At 36.6% G+C, this 22,191-nt stretch overlaps 5 protein-coding genes across 12 annotated transcripts; 3 read left to right on the top strand and 2 right to left on the bottom strand.

Moving 5' to 3' along the window:
• The first annotated feature begins 1,610 nt into the window (after positions 1-1,610).
• LOC124309307 (kinesin-like protein KIF3A) lies at positions 1,611-5,167 on the top strand. Of its 2 annotated transcripts, none has more exons than XM_046772843.1 (9): positions 1,611-1,768; positions 1,847-2,265; positions 2,385-2,575; positions 2,660-2,799; positions 2,892-3,089; positions 3,179-3,570; positions 3,665-4,082; positions 4,154-4,279; positions 4,353-5,167. In XM_046772843.1, the coding sequence occupies exons 1-9, from the start codon at positions 1,754-1,756 to the stop codon at positions 4,488-4,490; spliced, it is 2,037 nt and encodes a 678-aa protein (XP_046628799.1). In that variant the 5' UTR covers positions 1,611-1,753; the 3' UTR covers positions 4,491-5,167. The 2 variants fall into 2 exon arrangements, with proteins under 2 accessions (XP_046628799.1, XP_046628798.1); XM_046772842.1 differs by having other exon boundaries at positions 2,370-2,575.
• LOC124309308 (lysosomal Pro-X carboxypeptidase) lies at positions 4,929-7,483 on the bottom strand. Of its 2 annotated transcripts, none has more exons than XM_046772845.1 (7): positions 7,260-7,483; positions 7,013-7,153; positions 6,533-6,813; positions 6,299-6,456; positions 6,029-6,201; positions 5,574-5,926; positions 4,929-5,489 (listed from the first exon to the last, which is right to left on the bottom strand). In XM_046772845.1, exons 1-7 carry the CDS (start codon positions 7,416-7,418, stop codon positions 5,246-5,248), a joined length of 1,509 nt encoding a protein of 502 aa, XP_046628801.1. In that variant the 5' UTR covers positions 7,419-7,483; the 3' UTR covers positions 4,929-5,245. The 2 variants fall into 2 exon arrangements, with proteins under 2 accessions (XP_046628801.1, XP_046628802.1); XM_046772846.1 differs by having other exon boundaries at positions 7,227-7,265.
• Positions 7,484-7,645: 162 nt separating this feature from the next.
• LOC124309305 (centrosomal protein of 152 kDa-like) lies at positions 7,646-18,045 on the bottom strand. Of its 3 annotated transcripts, none has more exons than XM_046772838.1 (12): positions 17,908-18,045; positions 13,824-13,948; positions 12,861-13,740; positions 12,704-12,792; positions 12,401-12,601; positions 11,875-12,114; positions 11,637-11,809; positions 11,097-11,558; positions 10,675-10,997; positions 10,484-10,587; positions 9,168-10,394; positions 7,646-9,087 (listed from the first exon to the last, which is right to left on the bottom strand). In XM_046772838.1, exons 2-12 carry the CDS (start codon positions 13,938-13,940, stop codon positions 8,872-8,874), a joined length of 4,032 nt encoding a protein of 1,343 aa, XP_046628794.1. In that variant the 5' UTR covers positions 13,941-13,948; positions 17,908-18,045; the 3' UTR covers positions 7,646-8,871. The 3 variants fall into 3 exon arrangements, with proteins under 3 accessions (XP_046628794.1, XP_046628792.1, XP_046628793.1); XM_046772836.1 differs by lacking the exon at positions 17,908-18,045 and adding an exon at positions 14,264-14,367; XM_046772837.1 differs by lacking the exon at positions 17,908-18,045 and adding an exon at positions 14,025-14,238.
• LOC124309309 (D-aminoacyl-tRNA deacylase 1) lies at positions 14,312-15,327 on the top strand. The gene is made up of 4 exons (XM_046772847.1): positions 14,312-14,494; positions 14,677-14,767; positions 14,868-15,103; positions 15,176-15,327. Exons 1-4 carry the CDS (start codon positions 14,452-14,454, stop codon positions 15,265-15,267), a joined length of 462 nt encoding a protein of 153 aa, XP_046628803.1. The 5' UTR covers positions 14,312-14,451; the 3' UTR covers positions 15,268-15,327.
• On the top strand, positions 15,400-21,812 carry LOC124309306 (GRIP and coiled-coil domain-containing protein 1). Of its 4 annotated transcripts, XR_006909217.1 has the most exons (11): positions 15,407-15,686; positions 15,793-15,929; positions 16,057-16,221; positions 16,313-16,503; positions 16,638-16,881; positions 16,957-17,272; positions 17,353-17,672; positions 17,756-18,219; positions 18,307-18,487; positions 18,570-18,711; positions 19,351-21,812. XR_006909217.1 is itself a non-coding variant. In XM_046772840.1 (10 exons), the coding sequence occupies exons 1-9, from the start codon at positions 15,602-15,604 to the stop codon at positions 18,482-18,484; spliced, it is 2,091 nt and encodes a 696-aa protein (XP_046628796.1). In that variant the 5' UTR covers positions 15,400-15,601; the 3' UTR covers positions 18,485-18,487; positions 18,570-21,812. The 4 variants fall into 4 exon arrangements, 3 of the variants coding, with proteins under 3 accessions (XP_046628796.1, XP_046628795.1, XP_046628797.1); XM_046772840.1 differs by having other exon boundaries at positions 15,400-15,686; positions 17,362-17,672; positions 18,570-21,812; XM_046772839.1 differs by having other exon boundaries at positions 18,570-21,812.
• Positions 21,813-22,191: the final 379 nt, after the last annotated feature.

Genomic DNA, 22,191 nt, shown 5'->3' with positions numbered 1-22,191 from the left:
GTTATTCACGAGTGAATCGTGAACGTGAATCGAACCCCCCCCCATTTCTCTCTCCATACGTAGGACGAGAAGAGGGCCCCTGGTGCTGTACATTCTTGTCCGGTCGTATGTGGCATGCCTCCTAGATATGCGTGTGTTTATTACACGCTTTGAGCGCAACACTCACTTCGACGGTCTGGTCTAAGGTCGGTCTATTATTGTCAAACGAACAAACGGTCGCCAACATAATCAAACTATTTCTGAGATTGAGTTATCTTTAAACTGTATATATTTCTGCTAGCGAACTGGGATGAGAGATTTTGTTCGATAAAAATTCTACGGACGTAACGTCGTCTTTGACATTGCAGGTATTTTGATTTCAGCGTTCCTTTATTATAATAAATAATGTCGTATAATCCTTAAAGTCCCGGTACGTGAGGACTGATCTATATTTTGAAAATAATTCTCAATCTCAATAATTTTCAATCAATTAGCGCGAACTAAGTGAAATCGTACTGTGCTAAATTGAGCATGATTTCAGTGTAGCTCTAATAGGTATCGCGTTATATAATGCTACAATTTATTTGACAAAATTTAGGTAAATAAATACACCAAATTAATTTGTCATCCCAAAAATTTTCCACAAATGTTACTCAATGAATTGTGCATATGATGATAATTTCCTACTCACATTTTATTTGTTCAACGACATGATACTCAACTAATTTTGAGTATGTGTATAAATATATGCGTGAAAATACTCGAGTGAAATTTGAATTTGATTACAGTTAGACCCGTTTAAACGCTGTGCTGTTCACGATTTGGTCTCATTGTCAGCTGCCCCGTTTCAATTAAGATCCTGCACCTAGTTAACCAACACATGGCGCACGTATGTAGGGTGGCTAGCAAACAGGGGTGGGTACAGCTTCTGGTGCACAATGAACGCATCGCCATTGCCCGTATTGTTTCCCTATGAATTACGCACAATGCCGTCATATGCACTCCAGATTGGTACCGCGATATTGTTTCAGCTTGCCGAAACGTAATAAAGAAAACCCCAATCTTTCACGCGCGACTCCGGCGCAAATGCAATTTGAATTTGAATTTTAACTGCATATGAAGGAATCTACTTTTACATAACGCGAGCATGTTTTACGCGTTATTTCATGCGTGTTTTTCGTACAAAAAGTGCTAGTCTATTCTATCACGCTCGAGTGAATCTGTGAATGCGTTTACGAGTACTGAAAAGACCACTTTTAAGCCCTAGGAGTTTAAAGTGGTCCTTTCTAGACCGCGCGCATGCGCTGTCGCGAATGAATCTGACGTTGTGCGACCCTAACCTCAATTTCGTGCTTCGTGAAAAAACGTGTAACATACACTTGTTACATGAAGAATCGTGTGCAACGAGGAGGCAACGGTCTTTTCGCCTCGCATATTTGCAATATTCGTCTTCGGCTTCACCTACGACTCATATTGCAAACGTACGCTCGGCCTAAAAAGACCGAGTTTGCCCGTTACACAATATACTTGCCAATTGGCAGAATATCTGATTTACCGACGGACTCAAAATGACACAATAAGCTATTAATGATTGAAGACAGAGCGCGCTGTTGGCGTAAAAAGGGTTTGTGATTAAAAAAAATCGATTCGATTGTTTGAGGCGGTGTCGTCTGCTCCTGTCACTGTCATTGCGAGGAGCGTATTTCCCTGGCAGACTTAAAGTCGTGATATTGTACAGTGAGTTAGAAATTTATAGAGCGATTTTCAAAGGATAATGGAAGGACCAGGGGTGAGTTTGGTAAAATTATTCAAACGACGTTCGTTCTCATCGACCGCACTGATTTAACACGAAATATACATTTCACAGGATAATGCTGCGGAGCTGGGAGAGATTGAAAACGTTAGAGTGGTCGTTCGTGTTAGACCACTCAACGGAAAGGAGTTGGACGGTCACTGTAAGAATATAACAAAAGTTGACTCTCTGAACAGTGAAATATTGGTCGAAAATCCTCACGCTGCTCCCGGGGAACCACCAAAACTGTTTTCCTTCGACGCAGTTTTCGATACAGACTCATCACAGGTTGACATATACAACGAAACAGCCCGGCCGATCGTCGACAAGGTTCTTCAAGGCTACAATGGGACGATACTTGCTTACGGGCAAACGGGAACTGGTAAAACCTACACCATGTCTGGCGCCAAGACTTCCCCACAGCTAAGAGGCATCATTCCGAACACCTTTGCTCATATATTTGGCCACATCGCTAAGGCTGACGAAAATCAGAAGTAATTACCAGCCGCGAGTTATTCAATTTGATCATGTCAATTGCAGAATAAATATTTACTGATAATTACGTGACTGAACTAAAATAATATGAATTTCATCTCAGACTACATTTTTGCAGGTTCTTAGTTCGCGCCACATACTTGGAGATTTACAACGAAGAAGTTAGAGATTTGTTAGGAAAGGATCAAAATACTCGTTTAGAAGTCAAGGAGAGACCGGACATTGGTGTATTCGTTAAAGACCTAAGCGGATATGTGGTCAATAACGCCGATGACTTGGACCGCATCATGACCCTAGGAAATAAGAATCGTGAGCCTATTTAATCGCTGTTCAACGGCTATTCCTAAAGACACAAAGTCACCTCAAGATAATTCATTATTTATTTAATTTAAGGGGTTGTCGGGGCAACCGCGATGAACGTTTCCAGTTCTAGGTCCCATGCGATATTCACCATAACTGTCGAGTCCAGTCAACTAGGCGACGATGGAGAACAACACGTTAAAATGGGAAAACTTCACCTTGTAGATTTAGCTGTGTGTATTTCTTCACAGTATATGGATCGAATTTTGAATTGCTAAATTCCAACATCGAAAGTACAGCGAGATTTAAAACCTCGATATTTCAGGGCTCAGAGAGGCAAAGTAAAACCAAAGCGACAGGAGTCCGTCTGAGAGAGGCTACAAAGATTAATTTGTCTCTGTCGACACTGGGCAATGTTATATCCGCACTTGTTGACGGACAAAGTTCACACGTCCCGTACAGAAACTCTAAACTAACAAGATTGCTGCAGGATTCGCTGGGTGGAAATTCGAAAACTTTAATGGTGACTATTTACCCAGCATTCGTGATTGTGACAATTTCTTTCTTGAATAAACAATGAACCAAATTTGAATGGATTAATGTTTTTCGCAGTGCGCAAACATTAGCCCTGCTGACATGAACTACGATGAAACTATAAGTACTCTAAGGTACGCCAATCGAGCTAAAAATATTAAGAACCGAGCTAGAATTAACGAGGACCCCAAGGACGCCCTACTTCGCCAGTTCCAAGTTGAAATTGAAGAGCTGCGTAAACAACTCGAAGAAAATGGTACAGGAGTTTCTGAGTCTGATCCCGAGACCGAAGATTCTGATGATAATTTTGAGTCGAAGTGTGATAGAAAAACCAGACATAGACAGAGCCAAATACTTTCAATGGATCAACTTGAAGATGGTGAAGTAGAATTGAGAGAAAAAATGGACAAGGCAGAGAGGCACGACAAAAGCCCAGATGACAAAGATGTCATCGAGCTAAAGAGAACGCAGTGAGTTTTTATGTTCTGTATGAAAAGAAAAATAACACCCACAATAACACTTGATAATCAATATCAAATAAAAACTGTTCATTTTTTGTCTTAGAAGCGAGAAAGAAGCGTTAAGGGAAAAAATGCAAAACTTGCAAAACAAAATTCTAGTCGGAGGTGAGAATTTATTGGAAAAAGCCGAGGCTCAGGAACAGCTACTCGCGGCATCTGCAATTGAGCTGGACCAAAGAAAGAGCCGAGAAGAACAGCTGAAGAAAGCTATTGAAGAAAAAGAGGCTGAACGCATAGACATCGAAGAGAAATACTCGTCCCTGCAAGAAGAGGCTGCAGGAAAAACAAAAAAATTAGGCAGAGTCTACACCATGCTGATGTCTGCCAAGGCGGAATTATCGGACTTGCAACAAGAGCATCAGCGAGAGATGGAAGATCTCCTGGAAGGTGTACGAGAAATTGGACGAGAATTACAACTGCACGAACTCGTTCTCAACAACTACATACCTGTTCAATATCAGGTAAGTAAACTGAGGTGCAGAAAATTAATCATTATTACCAACTTTGTCCTGACCGGCATAATATTTTCCAGACGATGATCGAAAGGTACGTTCATTGGAACGAAGACATTGGGGAGTGGCAATTGAAATGCGTAGCGTACACAGGAAACAATATGAGAAAAGCACAAGCCACACCTTCGACCGGAAGCAACAAAGATGTAAGTGGAAATTGTGATTCTAATCGAAAGCTTGGAATATTGACAAACTTGCATGCTACAATTTCTGTTACAGCAACCACAGCCTGATCTCTCTAACATCTACCTTTCGTACAACACGGGCACGGAAAGCAGTCTTGCCCAACCAAAAAAGTTGAGAGGTCGGTCGGGTGTTCCGAGGCCGACCACTGCTCATCGACGACCCCCTCGCTAAGCATTATTTTTAAGCAAAACCATAAGCTAGATATTTATTTTTCATAGTGTATTTTAATTTTCTTTTTTTTTTAATTACCACTTTATTTAAAGAATTGGTATCATTTTAACGGAATGGATACGCAAGGACTCGATTGAGAGGTAGTTTTAGCACGAATATTAGCACATTATAGAACTCGTTATTGTTTATGTAAAAACTGCTTTACTTTTTATGATACGTATTATAGGTAAGGATTATTAATTATTGTTCCTGAATTATTTTATATTCATATACAAATGTCTGTTTGACGAGTCAGTAAATCTACGTCAATCTGCTTTGATTGCTGATGATAAAAAGTATGTAAAGAAATCTTCAATTCGTTGTACAGAATAATTGTAACATCGAGGGAACATCTGATGCTTTACAGCTTAATTTTTTAAATATCTTTTTTTAACGACAAGATTGACGATCTGATTAGTAATTAATATACGTATACTGCAGCTTTTTAATAGTAATAAATCCGACGAATCACCAGCAATATGTTTTTACATTATTGCAACAAATCTATGTCGATGACTTTTAATCTCTTTTCTCAAATTTAATTAAAGTAAACTCACGAGCAACGTGTTATTTATCCACTTATGTAAAACCATTTATATCCGTAATTTGAATAAACAAAGAGTAAATATTATAAAAGATCCTATTTCTATTAATATTTCAAATTCAGTATGAAAACTTTCCCCGTATTAATATAAGAAACAAAATTATGTCTTTTATCAAACACTTATAATTTCATATTGTACTGTATTTTTATCATCAACAGGTACCCAATGCTCATGAATCCACTTTTTAATAAAATTGCAGTGAATTTGTCGCGTCTGAATCACGCTAGATGGATCATGGGGATTACTTGCCCTGAGATCTAGATGGTGAGCGCCTTCTGGTATGAGAATTGCCACTGTCGATGACGAAACGTTTGATAAAACTCCACCAGTTGACCAAGGGTCCAACAATCCATTACTGAAAATTTTATAAGCAATGCAATAATTGATGCACGATATGAAGTCACTGTCAGTTCCAAGACTAAATAAACAGCAAACGCACCTAAACACGATGTTACTAGCTGCAGATAGATCCTGACATCCATATTCCTCGCAGGCTAGATAAGGCTGGGGTCTTGACTTGAAATTCTGATAGCAGTCGTCGCTAAATTTCTTAAAATCCCAAGGAATTTTTTCGAACATGTCATCCACGCCATTGGTACACATGGGCATGACCATCTCTGTGCAAGATTGATACGACCACCCTTTGCTATCCAGATTTGGAGAAGAGTTTTCGCTCACAGATAAGCACTTGCTGTTTCCTGTGCCATTTGTAAACACACTAATCGCTTTGTTGAGATCAAGAAGAAGCGCCATGTCGTTCTGATTCGAGTTCGTCAAGTAGCTGCAGACTTTCTACACGAGCAAAAATATTCATAGATATACATCTTATTTGAGTTTGGTTCAATTCTTTTACTTTGAAAAGAGTGAAATTTTTCATATCAGAATAGAACTTACAGATATTGGATACGCAGGTAATGGCGCTAAGAAGTTTGACGCGTATGGATAGTTTACCATTGCTAAATTTCCGTAAATATCGGTCAGAAAGTCCTTCAGCACTTTGATGTCTGATGAATTTTTCAACGGCTGGCACAATTTCCAATTTTCTGAAAACCATTTCCTCCCATTTTCTGTAAAATAAATTAAATTATTCTATCCGTGAAGATGTCCCCGACTGTAGGAAATAGCAGATATAACTGATGCTAATAAAATAATATTGTGTCTCACCAGTTGAGGTGACGTTTTCGATTGCTGTCCACGATTTGAGAATTGTTTTCGGACATTCTGGATGGGCAATGCGAAAATCTGATGTGACGACTCTCGCAAATGCGCCGCATTCGGTGATACCAGTGAATTGCAGGATCGGAGCCGAAGCTGCGATTGCTCTGAAATTTTCAGGTGGATTATTTATCGCATTACTAGCAAGGCTTCGCATTCAAAAGAGACTTTTGCAACTATCACCCTTTGACAAGGTGTGGATACTTCATCCGCATCCATGCGCTAAGCATTCCACCGTAAGAGCCTCCAAATACAATGACAGGGCTATGTTTCATGTTCGAAGCAGATTTTAGAAAACTTATCAAGTCAGCGTAATCAGCTAAGGCTTGTTGGCTTGTTAAATATCCGAGATGACTAGAATCTGAATAAGATTCGTTACCAAACGGCATAGATTTTCCGTAATAGCGATGCTCAGCAAAGATTAAACATGCGCCAAAGGTTGGTGCAATTTCCCACATAAAACCCTGCAAGAAAATAATTGGATATCAGTATCAACTCTGCACATAATTCAAAACTTGTACAAACAAGGGGCAACGCTTTAAACTTGCACGCAACCAATTTGTAATAAGCTCACTGACTTCCAGAATAATCGGCATGCAGTGATAGAATTTTCAACATATAGTTATAATGCTAATTGTTTACGTGTACTGTGCAATCTCTCACCGTATTTTGAGCAAAGAGTTCGATGTCCCCTTCATTTCCTGTGTAAAAGAATATAGGTGGATCATTGCCCCTCTGCCATGTGTCGTTAACGAGGTATCGCATCTCAAATGTAGCGTTCATTGAAAAACTGAAATGATCGAGCTAGAAAAAAAACAGTTGTCAATTTCAACGGTGAGTTATTCCTTGTAGTTAAATAAGAAAACAAATTACTGACTGATTACAAGATACAACAAACTTGTTCACTCACGGGTACTCGAAACTTTTTGATCACAAAGTCATACTTGATGTCTTCTACTGCCTGGTTTTGAGCTGGTTTAAATTTACCATATTCTATTGAGCTAGCAGAAGTAATGTAACAACAGAATAATGCATTTATTAAACCAAAAGCAGTAGGGAGATCCATCATGATCGACTGCTCGAGGAACACTGAGGTTGCAATCACAAACCAGTGAACGTTGACCTCTATCAATCCTCAACACATACGTACAATGATATGAATGTGTTCGTGACGTTCGTTCGTGTTTGTATATCTGTATGTTATCCAATTCAAATAAAGGGAAATCGAATATAAACAATAACGAAAAATTATCTTTGGATAGCTGACAAGTGTTTGAATGGCTTGTTGAAATGAACAAGTTAACATACTTGGGATCTTAAAACTACAGATTCTTATAACGAGTCGTAATATAACTAGAAACATTGGATTGTGCATGAAACGAAAAGAAAATGCCAAACCAAAACCGCACACTCTGAACACAGACAGGATGTCACTTTTACTGATTAGTATTAGTTAGAATCTGGTATGACATAAGATGTTTATTACAAAAAATAAATTAATTCATTCTACGTACAAAAATACATCGTAAGTAATTAATATTAATAATACTCTGTATTTAGTGATGATTTTATAATAAATGATAATGATGATATTATTATTTTGTGACAGTATCGACACGTAATTAAACAATATATATTATGCAATACTCTCTATAGTTTGGTTGCTGAAATTTCCAATCCAAACGACACGATAGATACGTCACTGAAAGAAGAATAGATTCTTTTTCAAATTGCCACAGTTAATGAAAATTTAGTTCAAAATAAATCTACGAAAGTACCGATTAATATACATATTTTTTTATCCTTTTCATTCTTTTCTTTTTTCCCGTATAATGAATAAATTTTTTTCTTTTCATTATTACTTAAACGAATATTCATATAGTAACAGAGGCATAAATTTTTATCTAAAACATAATTATCTAGTCTTGCAGATCTACAGTAATTAAAATAATTGATTATAATAATGAAAACCTCCGTGTACAACCTCATCCAATATTAACGAGCCAAACTCAGTGGTGGCTACTGGTGCTTATAGTGCGGTCCCGACATTCTCTGACGGATGGACAGTTGTACAACGCTTGTTATTAATATCTTAAGTATAAAAATTTATAAAATTTCAACTTTACATGATATAAATTTTATAGAAATGATTAATATTATTTTTAATATTTGTATCAATTTGTGATTTACAATTACAATTTCCTACAAAGTACGTGACCAGGCACTTTGCCTGTTGTTAATTATATAGAATTTTGCAATTATGATTGCAAAACTTATAGAGAAATGTAACACTTATAATAATGACTATCGTATCGTTTGATGTATGGGCAACCGCAGCGACTGGTAATATTATTATATATATTTGAAAATATTGTTCCTAAAATAAAATCTCTTCTAATGATGTGTTGTACAATAAAGTGCTTTAAATTAAACTAGAATAATATATAATTAGCCTCTTCTAACTAAAATTTATCATAAGCTACGGAAAGCTCTACCAGAGGTAAGTGGAATTAATACATACTTCAACATTTATTTTTGTACTTCATTTTAAGTCTCATTTGTTCTAACTGTTCTTCATACTGACTCTCGAGCTCCGCCATTTTTGTCGATACTTGTTTCTCTTGAGAGCTCACTATTGCATCAACTTTTTGTTGTACTTGATTCATGGCTCTTTTGTAACCCTCCTTGATCCTTTCGCATTCGCTTAGAAAGAATTTTTCTTTATTCTCCGCCAATTCCTGTAAACCATGTCAGTTTTAAAACCAGAACTCTAGACGTTTATCGTTGGGTATACCGAATGATATCCCGAAGGTCTTACCTTATAATTTTGAGCAGTTTTCCTTGCTGACTGATACTTGTGTTTCAACATATTGATAGTACTTTTCATATCTTCCTCCGTTTGTTTTAAATCTTTGACTTCTTCGGTTAAGGCCTCCTCCTTTTGCTTCAACTTTTCAATATCTTGATTCATTTCGGCCTCTTTTGTTTTGACCGATCTAATTTCCGATGCCCACTCGGACATTACTTGGGCCATTACATTTCTCTGTTCTTCCATATCAATTTCTCTCCTTCTCAATTCCTCCAGCAAGGATTCTATCCTAATTTTTCTCGCCACCAACTCATGATGCATCTTTTCCAGCTTTGCTTCTATCATTTTTGCTATCGTTTGTTCCTGCGCCTTAAACCTCGACTGTAATTGGAGTCTTTCTGCGATCATAGTTTCCTTTACTGCTTCAACTTCTTCAGTCTTTTCTCTGCACCTTGACTGCAACTCTAACAACAGGGTTTTATACTGCTCTTCAATTTCCTTTTGTCTTTGCTTATGTTGCTCTTCAATCCCCTTTAATTCGTCAGTCACTTTCTCCTCCATTTCTTCCCTGACCTCTTTTATGGCAATTTCCCTCATTTTTTGTAAATCAGCATCACCTGTCAAGCTGCGAGGAGAGTTGTTCAATTCCACGGACACTTGCATTTGACTCTTAACGTACCGTTCAAATTGTCTTGCCTGATCTTTCAGTTTAACTACGAGCTGATCTCGTTCTTCTTTGAGCATATTAATTTCTTTCAATCGAAGTTGAAGCTGCTCATCGTTGCGCCGTGACTCATTAGCCAAAAGTATCATTCTTTCTTCTGAGTTTGAATTAACATCTGTATTGCCTTGCAACTGTTTTATTTCTAAACTAGACAACTTATCCTTCAACGTATTTCTATCCCTCAAAACACTATCATATTCTTTTTGCAATGATTCATATTCACTTTGTGCACGTTCGAGGCTTTGCCTGATATCACTGGATTCCTGTGAATTCGATTGTGTACTTCTTTTGGCATTCAATAATTCTAATTCCAATGCAGAGATCTTATCTCTGCAGGAATTTCGATCTCTGGCAACATCCTCGCACTTTTTCTTTAAAGACTCATGTGCGATTTCCAACTGGGCTATTTTTAATCTAGCATCATCCAAATTTGTTTGTAGTTCCGACATTTTTTTCCTCTCTTCAACTACATTCGAAAGCTTTTCTTCCAAACGTTTGCAATCATCTTCAAGCTGCAATAGGATATGATAGCCATAAAGAGTATATTTGACTATAAATGTGCTCTGTATCATGAAAAACAATGTTTAAACAACATACATACCTGAGTAATTTTATCTACATGCTCAGAGCAGTGATCTGGTAAAATTACACTTATGTTACGGTTTGGGTAAGCATTACGCAGTTCTTTCAGCGTTTCTTCTTTCGCTGCAAACAAGAAAGACAAAATCAGTGGTCAGAAGTTGACGTCTATAAAGGTGCTTCAAAACCCAAAGCAAAATGGTTTCTCCTCACTTCTCTCAATTTCAACATGTATTCTTTTTGCATGTTCTTCTCTTCTCTGCCTTTCATGACTCAAATCGTTTTCCAGTTCTACAGTTTTACTCCTATAAAGCTCACACTCTTTAGTTAGCCTCTTTATAACGGATGCCTGAGTTTCTAAGTCACGATTCATCTTGTCCGCCATTGCCTTATGTGTCTCAAAGTCTGCATACGTTACTTTTAATTCCGCAATTTCTTCCTGATGCTGTGCTATCAGTTGCTCTTTTGTACCACAAACATCTACGTATAATTCTTTAACTCGATCTAGTTCTTTTTGGGTCTGTTCCAATTGCACTCTGTGAAATATGGTAAATTTTTATAACAATTGATTCTAAAGATGTTCAAATAAACTACGGTCATCATGCAATGTTCTTGTTTTGGGTTATGATACTTACGATAACTGAACTATTTCAACTTGCGCCTCCTGCCTGACTCTTTGTACAGCCTTTTCGTGAATTTCTAAATACTCTTTGTTGTATTCTCCCACAGCTTCTTTCTCTTGCTCTGCCAATATTTCCTGATGCACACGTCTTAAGTTTTCCTCATTTCTAACTAAAGCCTGCTGTAGTTTAAGCTCGAGTTCATTTTTTTCTGTCTGCAGGTTATCACAAAGTTTTTTTGTATCATTCAAGTGATCAGAAAGCTTTTGTATCTCCGCGTTTGCTTTCATAGCTTTGTCCGTCAAAAGAGATTTCAATTCCATTTCCAACTCGTTGACCCGCCTTGCATATCTCGCTGCTTCTTCTTGACATGTTTGAGCCAACGATGAAGCTTGTTCGACCTCTCTTTCTTTTTGGGCAAGAGTATTTTCTAGACGATTTATCTCTTTCCTCTTAACTGCTTGTCCTGCCAAGCATCTATAATAAAAACAGCTTGTTAATTAAAAGATCTTCATTCTGGTATTGAGTAACCATCGAAAGACGAATTAGGAATACCGCTGCAATTCTCCTCGCAGTTTATTGGTAATATCATCAGCTGGTTTACTCTTAGATCTATTGTGAAGTTCGCCCAACTTTAGTTGCCTCATAGAGTCGGATTCCTCTTCACACGTAGTTGCCAGCAGTGAGTCATATTGTGTAATATCGCTCTTGGCTAAATCCAATTTCCGCTAGAAGTAAATGAACTCTTGTCAAGTATTCACGGAAAGAAAGATGCTTAGACGACAATCCTTACCTGCAGTTCGTGTACAATTTTAACAAGCTCGTCCTTCTCCTCCGTCACAATTCTAAGCTGAGTTTCCAGTTTCGTAACTTCCTGCACATTGTGACTGGCCATCAGATGACGACATTGAGCCTGACTTTCCTCTAGCGCACGCGACAGACGATTCATCGTATCTCCTTTATCTACCATTAATGTTTCATGCGCCCTCCTTACATCAGCTAACTTGTGTTCCAGAGCGACATAAGATGTTTCCTAATTATTTTAAAACAACCAGTAAATTTTTACATTTTAATATCAATTTTTCTTGATCGATGTAATCGGGAGATATTACACGAATCAGTATTACTCTGGAGCAAATTTAAATGAAATAATTTTTTCAAGGAAGCAAACGCAAACTTCTATGCAGAAGATCAGACACTTGCCCAAATGTCGCTGCTGCTAGAATCCATGATTAGCAGCTTCATCAAAAATTACAAAAGATCTCGTGTTATTTTATACTATGAAATTATGTGAAAGGTTCATTAGTTCAAGTGAATACCTTAGCATTTAATTTATCTGTAAGAGCATCTATCTGTATCTGCATGTTCTTCATCTCTATGGTGTGTTTTTCTTGAGCTTGTTTCAAAAATTTTTCATGAGTTTTATCAGTTGTCTGCAACATTTGTACTCTTTCTAGGACGGCTATTTTTTGTTGAAGATCAGCCACCGAATTTTTGGAAATGCTGAGCTCTTCACCCATCTGTTGAAGTGAGTAATAGAAATTATTATTATTATTATTATTCTTATGGAACGAAATAACACAAAACTCTCTGATCTTTATTTTCACATCTTTATTACTCACATTTTGCTTAGTCTTTTCCAATACAGCAACGTTTTCTTTCAAAGCTGCTAATTTTGCCTGGAGATCACCTATTTCCACTTTAGCGTCCACTGGAAAAATCAAAACAATTGTAAAAAAGTTTAACAAATTTTTGCTCACATCAATGTAAAATATTTACCAAGTAAATTCTGTGCCTGATTTCTCGACAGGTTAGATCTTTCCACTTCAGCTTGAGCAAGAGCAAGCTTTCTACTGAGTTGACTTGTCTCTTCTTTTCGTTCCTCTTGCAACTGTTGCAATTCTTCCGTTAACCTTTGAATTTCTCGCATTCTAACAGAATACAATACTTGCAATTGTTCATTACTATTGTACTCCGCGGTCTTATAGGCTGTATTCTCATCGACAGGACCGCCATTTGGACTGGTTTGAAAGCAATGCTTAAAATGATCTGAAGTGACTTCGCTATCTCCTCCGCCAAATTCCTGAATAGCTTTATACGGGCCATTTTTTTCGTAATCGTCGATATACCCGTTGTCTCGGTAATTTTCAGTCGCTGTTCCAAAGTGACTGGTTGGAGTTTTGTAATTAGCTGGATAACTCTCAGGAAAAGTATACCCCTCGTTAAGCTGAGCTCTGATATTGTGAGGATACCCAGGATTCGATGGTTTGGGCAATTCATAAGGACTGTCCAACGAATTGACCATATTATTTGCAGTATTCTTACTATACGGTGTTTCCGGTTGCCCATACACCCCGTATTCTCTCTGTATGTCTGAAATAGTAGGGCCACGATCTGCATTTTGGTGTTCGAAATTGGACTGGGGTTGATCATTGCAATCATTACTGGCGTCGACGCGTCCGTACACCCCGAATTCTCGTTGTATTTGAGAAACCGTCGGGCCACTCTCAGAGCGCGTAGTATCAAAAACTAACCCTCCTGCATGACTCCGTTCTGTGTCTCTGGTAACATCATTGTAGCATCTGCTGCTGTTGACTGAGCTGGCTTCGTCGTCGTCGTTGTCGAGGTCGTCAAAAGCATTTGTCAAAATGTTTTTGATCTTGAAAAAATTACGAAAAGGGTTTATAGTGCAAGAAACGGAGGGGTTTGGGTTTGTTTACCAAGAAGAGAGTTAACATTCACCTCCTCATTCCGGCGCTTGATGTCTTCTTGTTCTTCATCCTCCTCTTGGCGCTGGGTGGTTGTGTTCAACTGGATGCTATCGGATCCTTGAAACAAACTTATACCAGGCCCTTCCATCCCGAAGCCTGCTTAACGCCGAACAACTATGTTATATCATTGATTTGTGAATAAAGTACCTTTGTTTATAGGGCCATAACCTACGTGCAACAAGTGTGTCATCGATAACTAGTCGCATTTAACACAACGGGGTTGAATGTTGTTCAGAAATACATTCCGGGATGTTTATGAAACTGTTGCCACCGACCCTGCCTTGATATTGATAATGGATTTGACTAAATTCGATTGAACGTTAACGGGGGAAAACGCTTGTAAACAATCTTTGAAAAGTCAAACACCACTCTATAGCATATTACACGCACCGGAAATATCAAATTACGTACTAGTTGCGTCGCGCTCCCGCCAACCTCGCGTAACCGGATAGACGCCATCCTGATTCATCAGTGACAGAAAAACTTCGTACGTTATCAGCTCTCCTCAAATCTCGTACGAACAAAAGACACTCGACTTGTCCCCAAACAATCATTCAGAATTTCCATAAAACTTGAATTGACCGATTCGTTCGTGCAGGATGAAAGCCGTAATTCAACGAGTTACACAAGCTAGTGTATCAGGTGAGAGTACTTGATTGCTTTAGGTTACACAGTAGCTGATTTGATTACAGTATTCGCGATAAATTTTGAATTTCCAAATAAATATTTATTGCACTCTAGCTTCGAATCAATATGCACCAACACTACTGTCAGACAAATATTTGGGTGATTAAACGATTTCTTCAAATTTTTTTCTTCTCGAGTTAATGGTGAAATCATCAGTTGCATCGGACGGGGACTCTGCGTTTTAATAGGACTAAAAAAAGACGACAATGCGGCAGATATGGAATACATGTAATTTAACTCGCCTCAATCATTTAATGTATCTTTCACATATTTTGATAAATTGCTAAGAACCTGATGGGACCTTTGAATATATTCGATTTTAAAACAGAATCCGCAAGATTCTTAACACTAAAATCTTCGAGGACGAAAATGAGAAAAGATGGTCTACAAACGTTGTGGATAAAAATTATGAAATTCTATGTGTCAGCCAGTTCACCTTGTACCATCAATTGAAGGGGAATAAACTGGATTTTCACAGAGCAATGCCAGCTGCGGAATCGGAACCATTCTACAACAATTTTCTCCTTGAACTTGGCAAACAGTACAAACCCGAGTTGATAAAAGGTATGTAAATACTCTTCACCCTCTTCACAATTTATAAGTGTCCTACAACCATACCTACAATACATTTTTCAGATGGGAAATTTGGTGCAATGATGCAAGTTCTAATCGAGAATGATGGACCAGTCACCCTGGAGATTGAATCACCTGTTAGAGTATCTCAGTGATTTAAAGACGTCGTGCGCTTGAGTCTGGAAATAAAATAAATTCTAAAAATTCTGCTTTAAGCCCACGCCTAATTCCTGCCTTGCGACCATTCATCTGTTCTAAAATAAATCAAAGATGGTGTCACTAATCAGTGCGAGAAAGAGCACGAAATTATAACGTTGGCAATACTGGAAGCACGTGTGCTCGTGAATATGATTGCAATCGCCAGCTGTCATACGCTATCCTATTTAACATCTCCGTTTCATTTCTGAATTGATTTATAAGCTCAATCACCTATGAATATTGCAAGCATACGTTGTATTCAACCTGTAAGTCCAGAAGGTGATTAATAAAATGGAAAAAACTAGCAAGAAGGAGCTCTGGGAAATCGTAGACAAGCAGAGGCAAAAGCTAACCAAGTATGAAAACCGTTTGAGAGGTTGGTAATAGCTGAGTGCAGCGGAATAAAAAATGGCGCGCAACATTTGAAACGCTCGGGTAACCGGACACGCGACGATGTACATCTAATTTGTATATTATTTCAGATATCGTGCCGGCGTACGAAAGTCTAATAAAGGAAAAAGAAGCCCTAGAAGAAAGCCTCAAAGCTTTTATCCTTAAAACTAAGGCTGACGTTGATAAAAATGATAAACCGTCGGATTTGAAAACTGGCACTGAACCGGTACTTGAAGATGAATCGCATTACTATACTTACAAGCGATTGCGTATTCATATTATCAATCTATAGTTGTATATGGAATGCAGTAAATGTTCGTTGAATACTTTTTTGACAAACTTTATACTCTCAGGTGCCCAATTCTAAAAAAGAAGCAAGCCAACCAGAGACTGTGGAGCAGTTAAAAACTCAGCTTAGTGCCCTGATGAATTCACTAGCAACTCTTTCGGCAGAAAAATCAAAAATGGAGGCGAATTTTCAGTCTGATAAAAAACAGCTGCGTACGGAAAGAGAAGAAGTGAGCGCAATTAAATTTTAAACACAGCAATATTTGTCTAAATTGATATTTTGAAACATCTTTTGATTTGATTATGTGAAATATTTTCCAGTATGAAAAAGTTATCAGAGAGTTGAGAGAAAAATTAAAACAGGCACAAAAAGAGACACGCTCCGAGGTTGAACATGTTAAGTATAAACTGATCATGGAACGGCATGAACGGGAAAAGGAGCAAGCTGATCATTCCGCAATGATTAAGTACATATACCTCACTTGTATGAAGAATGCTTTCGACCATTGTTGGTACATTGGCTTGCATGCAAATTAACTAATCGAATATTTTTTGCCTTGACCAACTTGTTATTACAGCAAATTTTTTTCAAACTTCACAACGAAATTGTTAAGGTAATAGTGTGGATTATATTATCAATTTGTAGGGAACTGCAAAGACTGCTCAATGACGAAAGATGCGCCAAAGAACAGTTGGAAAACCAAGTTAGAGATCTAAAGATCAATGTCGCGAGTAAAGAGCAAAGTAAGTTGCTAGAGGCGGAGTTAGAAATTGCTAGGAATAAATTGAAACAAGCAGAGGCAGCTGCAAAAGAAACTCCTCCACTGCTGCTTTCTTTACAATCTGAAATGGCGAGTTTAAAACAACAACATCGCAATGCAATTCAAGAGGTAACAATAGCACAGAATTCATAAAATTGTTACTTCCAATGAACGACCGACTGTATAATATCTCATTGTATATAGGAACAAAAAAGAGCCTCTGCCGCAGAACAACAGGCAAGAATTCTAGCAATGACGCATGAATCCCGAGTTGCTGGGTTGGAGGCTCGATTAGCAGAATTATCGGAAACAGTCGGAGGATACGATAGACTGAGGCATCAGGATCAGCAAGCTATTCAAAAGCTAAAGGACCAATTGGCCAACTTGCAGGGGGCTGGATGTAAAGATAAAGAAACAGGAAGGTTTGAAAATGATCCAGAAGAAATTGCAGCTAAAATAAAGAAGCTCTATGCTCGTATGTCGGACCTGGCTAATCAGGACAAGTCGTCTGATATCAAAAGTAACGTATCCTCCAGGTCTATTTTAATAGTTAGCTCAATCGTGCAAGTTCTACTCAGAGTTTATGAACAAAAATGTCAGATCTTTTAGGTAAATTAAATCTACGCGATGTTAACGAGGATCTAGAGTACAAAGAAAAGTTTGAAAAACTAGAGCAAGAGTTCGAAGATTTTAAATTGAAAACATCGGCCCAGCTTCGTCATGCGATACCTGATTCCTCACTGAATAAAGAACGGGACAAAATTACTGCTTCTGAATCAAATGAAAGTGGCAATTACAAACTGCAGTTGAATGCTGCTAAATTGCAGGTTAAAAATTTGGAAGAAAGATTGCGCAGATCGCATGCAGATATAATTAACAAAGAAAAAGAATGCAAATCTCAATTAGAAAATCAGCAACAGGTAATAAAAATACAGAATATGTGGGCAAAAACAAATTTGTCACTCAAGTTTTAACAGTAATAACCGCAGTCGATGTATTGCAGCTACTCAGAGAAGAACGATTGAAAAGTGAACGATCGCTATCTCTGAAAGAGAATGAATTCCGAGGAAAGATTTCAACTTTGGAACATCAGCTTCAACGTCAAAGGGAACGAACATTAGTATTAATTCAGGAAAAGGACCAAGAAATTCAAACCTTAAAGTCGTCATTTCACGCGTTACTGCCAAAGAAAGCTTCTTCTGGAGATCAGGAAGACCGCTCCAAATCTCCAACTCCGGACAATATTTCCGAGCCAGCAGTTGATCTCGTTACAGGCTTGCTGACAGCCGACAGTCCACCTATGCTCCATTACGCTCAAGAATTGGCGCGGCGAGAAGTCCAGGTTTCAGGATTACGAAAAAGCAATATGAAAATGGAAGCAGATATTAGAGAGAAACACAGAGAATATATAAAAGCTACTGAAAGACACAGGGAGGAATTGAAGAGACTAGAAAATGAAGTTACAAGGTACGCTAGGGAACTAGAAGAGAAATATTATAGTAACTAGCATTAAAAAAATGTTTTCGACTCAACTTTTTACACGTATGCATGTAGATTGAAAGCCTACAAATCCAGAGAAGGTGCAAATCTCGAGTACTTGAAGAATGTCGTACTCAATTACCTCCTGACTAATGATGCATCCAGTAAGCGGCATATGTTGAATGCTATTGCTACAATTCTTCACTTCACTCCGGAAGAGGTGGAGAAAATTCGTCACCTCAAACGACATTGATGAGTAAGTTGATTTCAATTCCAGTTGATTTTCATTGCGTTAAAATTAACAGTATTGATATGTGTAACCCGTGCTTCCTCTTCAGATATATCGAATGGTGCTACATTCGTCATTATATTCATTTCTTGAAAGTAATCGGAGCAAAATCATCAGGGTGTCACGTTTCGAGCAGGATTATTTTTCTCTCTGCGACTACCTTGGCCTGGACAATCTGCCTGGGGTAAAAGGTGAAATATTTCGCAATTATTCATTCTTCACTCATCGCACGAGTGAGAAAAAACATTCCCTTTATCCACTACAAATAGTTAATCGACTAAAATATTAGATATAGCATTTAAATTATTTATAAAACGATACGAAAATATTCTATGTAATGTGTTTGATGAGAGATATCCAAAGGACTATCAAATTGTACGAGACAGTAAAAAGAAACTTGATTTAGCGATAAATTCTTAGATTTCATGTAGTTTCTGGTCTTGTTAAGAAGTGGATACGAAAACACTTAAAAGACACGTTCAAACTATTAATTCTACATGAAATTTATTATATCGCTTTCTCTACATGAAGTGATCACATTGTTGGCATTGCAAAAATATCCTCAAGCAATATTTTCTATCTAATGCCTACTGCAAGTACTCGGGATGTACGAAATACACATTATGTAACACATTTACAATAAAATTATTAATATATATATATGTAATATATATATATAATATATATATATATATATAATATATATATGCATGTGTGTATATTATTTAAATGATTCATATACTTGAGTCTATAATATCGTTACAGTTTATTGATTATGATTATACGTATCGTCATATCGCACAATCAAATATTTATCGTTTTATGTACAGGAAAGGCTAGTGGAGAAAGACTGCAGCTCATGCAGGATTGTGCAAATTGTTACCAATTCTCTTTATCGAACAACATGAAATAATAAACATCTCTCGCTTCGATCACATTCTCGATAATATAATATAACACGTACCTCTATTTGTATATAATTTACGTTCTCTAATGCGATTTATAATAGCATCAAAATGATACAACATTACGGAAGTTTACGCGGTCGATTTTTATCTTAACAAAGATATTCATATTTATACTAAAAGATTAATAATATGTTGTAACTAACAGCGGACTGGGTTTTGTTATATATGTACCATATATACAAGTAAGCTACATTCACCTGACAAATCCAGCTCGATGTAGAAGCTTGAAAATTACTTGAAAATCAACAGTTATAATCAACCTCTTCCCAAAATGGGAATACAAAATTTAGATTTTCAATCGTAAGTACAATACAAAAATTCGTCGAAATATACGTGAACACGTTAAAAATGTACCCACCGAACGATCGATACTAAATATTAACATTTAACTGATTTCGTAAAAATGTACTTACGAATAAAAAGTAGAAAATTTATTTTCAACACTTCGAAGGCATATTGTGTCTCTACAATATCGTTCAGTTATTAATGTAAGCTCAATATGTCGGCGATTGTCAACACAGATTTCAACATCTTATTTATTCTGTCACACGCAATTTTCTATTTTAGACATTAAATAATTCGATTCACGCTTCTCTTTTAACGCGACATTCACCCGAATATCAATTATCCAATTTCTCTAGCAAATATTCAATTTAATTTATGTATTTTTCCCTGTCACTTAATTTTATTTTCAAATAATTGTTACGTCTTGGTATCGTAATTAACATTATTATTATTACTATTACCATTATTATTATTATTATTATTATATATCTCAATTATTATTACAGTCATATAACAGTATGATTTATACATCGTATTATATACACATTGAAGTATGTAATACCCTTAAAAATTTATGCTTTTCAAAAAAAATAATACATCCAATGTTTTTCCTCAAAAAATTGAAACAGAAATTTACTTCCTAATTATCGTTTCAGAGTATCTTGATTAAAATTAACAAAACTTCATACACCGTATGGCTGTTCCCAAAAGCAATTGAATCACTGAGTATTCAATTAGTTGTCGACAATAAATTGTTACGTATAGCAATTTGAAGAAAATATCATTTATTTTCATTTATTCTCAATGAGGAAGTTCCTTTTCCCACAACAGAAATGCATTTCAATTATTACGATGTTTGGTCTATAAGGCATGACTGTGAATTTCTAAGCATCGAAAAGTTTTTACCGTTAAACCACTTAAATTTCTAATGTTGATGCAAGCATCCATATAGCCACGCGGTAATATGATTGTATTAATAATCGTTACCACGTACTGCGGCTGTCGTCAAAATGTTCACACAATATTCAATATTTGTTCATTTCATTTTTTGGTAATCTTATAAATTGTCAGAAAGGATCGTTCTCGCTACTTTGGGGAATCCATGCACCAGATCTCGACTTTAGCTACAAGGAAAACAAATCGAATTGTAATACATTATAGACATTAACCGAAGTTTCAACCAGCTAATTGATATTCGTGTGATCATTGCACCTGTCTTTAATTTATCTTAACCAAAAATACCCTTAAATACTGTTTTCTGTTATCTGTTGATACAACGATGTGCGCGACGGAGAATTAAATGACTTTTAGCAAACTTTCAAGTATTATGAAACACATACTTTATAGAAAATTGGAAACTGTACTAAAAAAGCATAGCAGAGACCTATTTGCAAATATGCAATACAGTGTTCCTGATTCATCTAACTAAGTTTAATTAATTAAAATGTTATAACGAACAAATTTTATAATACATCGTCAAAATGTGCACTTCGAAATTATTGTACAGTCACTTTATAAATTTGGTCTAGCGTGTACTAATCGGCTGGTGAAGTCTCAGGTAGGCTTTAAAGTCTACCAAGCACCACCGATGCTTGTTTCATTACCTTAAAGCATAGCGTGTGTCGCAATCATTTACGGTTACTTATCTGCACACGCATACTTTGGGTGTAATTGAAAATTGTAAATGAACCAAACATGACCACCGCTGTCGATAAAGAGTTTCAAGCTTCTGCCAGATAGTGGCTATTATAAAATGTCAAATATATGTTTATCATACTCGTCATTTCGTACATGTATATATCAGTGCATACTTTGTACACAAATTATACACGCATACATACAGAGAGGGTCGTTTGAAGCAGACCTTTGATATTCACGTTCAAAGTTTCGTTCCAGTTATCTCAAGGTACACGGAATCACCTCAAGTAGTTTGAAAGATCAGTTTCAAAATATCCTCATCGTCTTCGTTATGTATGTGTCACATTTGTATATAATCACAACGTTGAGTAGTAAAGATTTACATCATACATCAAGGGTATTTTTATTGAAAAAAAAGAAAAGAAAAAAGAAGAATTTACCGCATGGATATATTGATTAATAGATAGACATTATCACTTGTACGTGTGGTATTCATTTTATCTAATTCATATTTCGATAACATTATACTTGATTGATATAGTGTATTATATTTAACAATTTTAGAAATATTTCAAAATTAAACAATAAGAAATATAAGAATGACGACGACGACAGTAATAATAATGATAATGATAATAATGATAATGATGATGATGATGATGATGATAATAATAATAATAATAATAATAATATTAATAAGTAATTAATAATTATATCGTGGTAAAAATACAATAACACAAATAATAATATAAAAAGTATTTAGGGGAGGGTATAATTTGG

Source organism: Neodiprion virginianus, chromosome 7, assembly GCF_021901495.1.
Source record: "Neodiprion virginianus isolate iyNeoVirg1 chromosome 7, iyNeoVirg1.1, whole genome shotgun sequence".
NCBI lineage: Eukaryota > Metazoa > Arthropoda > Insecta > Hymenoptera > Diprionidae > Neodiprion > Neodiprion virginianus.
This window is presented reverse-complemented; position numbering and strand designations above follow the sequence as displayed.

Excerpts from the sequence above, each read along its gene's own strand:
- LOC124309307 (XM_046772842.1), top strand. Across the intron at positions 2,266-2,369 it reads AAGGCTGACGAAAATCAGAA|ACTACATTTTTGCAGGTTCT; the intron begins GTAATTACCAGC and ends ATTTCATCTCAG. Across the intron at positions 4,083-4,153 it reads ACATACCTGTTCAATATCAG|ACGATGATCGAAAGGTACGT; the intron begins GTAAGTAAACTG and ends AATATTTTCCAG.
- LOC124309308 (XM_046772845.1), bottom strand. The coding sequence starts at position 7,418 with ATGATGGATCTCCCTACTGCTTTTGGTTTAATAAATGCATTATTCTGT. Across the intron at positions 6,457-6,532 it reads TATCCACACCTTGTCAAAGG|AGCAATCGCAGCTTCGGCTC; the intron begins GTGATAGTTGCA and ends TGAAAATTTCAG. Across the intron at positions 6,202-6,298 it reads CGAAAACGTCACCTCAACTG|AAAATGGGAGGAAATGGTTT; the intron begins GTGAGACACAAT and ends TTTATTTTACAG.
- LOC124309305 (XM_046772836.1), bottom strand. The coding sequence starts at position 14,321 with ATGAATCAGGATGGCGTCTATCCGGTTACGCGAGGTTGGCGGGAGCGC. Across the intron at positions 13,949-14,263 it reads GCGGGAGCGCGACGCAACTA|GCTTCGGGATGGAAGGGCCT; the intron begins GTACGTAATTTG and ends GGCGTTAAGCAG. Across the intron at positions 10,588-10,674 it reads ACATGTTGAAATTGAGAGAA|CGAAAGAAGAAACGCTGAAA; the intron begins GTGAGGAGAAAC and ends TCTTGTTTGCAG.
- LOC124309309 (XM_046772847.1), top strand. The coding sequence starts at position 14,452 with ATGAAAGCCGTAATTCAACGAGTTACACAAGCTAGTGTATCAG. Across the intron at positions 14,495-14,676 it reads TACACAAGCTAGTGTATCAG|TTAATGGTGAAATCATCAGT; the intron begins GTGAGAGTACTT and ends TTTCTTCTCGAG. Across the intron at positions 14,768-14,867 it reads GCGGCAGATATGGAATACAT|AATCCGCAAGATTCTTAACA; the intron begins GTAATTTAACTC and ends ATTTTAAAACAG.
- LOC124309306 (XM_046772839.1), top strand. The coding sequence starts at position 15,602 with ATGGAAAAAACTAGCAAGAAGGAGCTCTGGGAAATCGTAGACAAGCAG. Across the intron at positions 16,504-16,637 it reads AATGCTTTCGACCATTGTTG|GGAACTGCAAAGACTGCTCA; the intron begins GTACATTGGCTT and ends ATCAATTTGTAG. Across the intron at positions 17,673-17,755 it reads AATTAGAAAATCAGCAACAG|CTACTCAGAGAAGAACGATT; the intron begins GTAATAAAAATA and ends GATGTATTGCAG.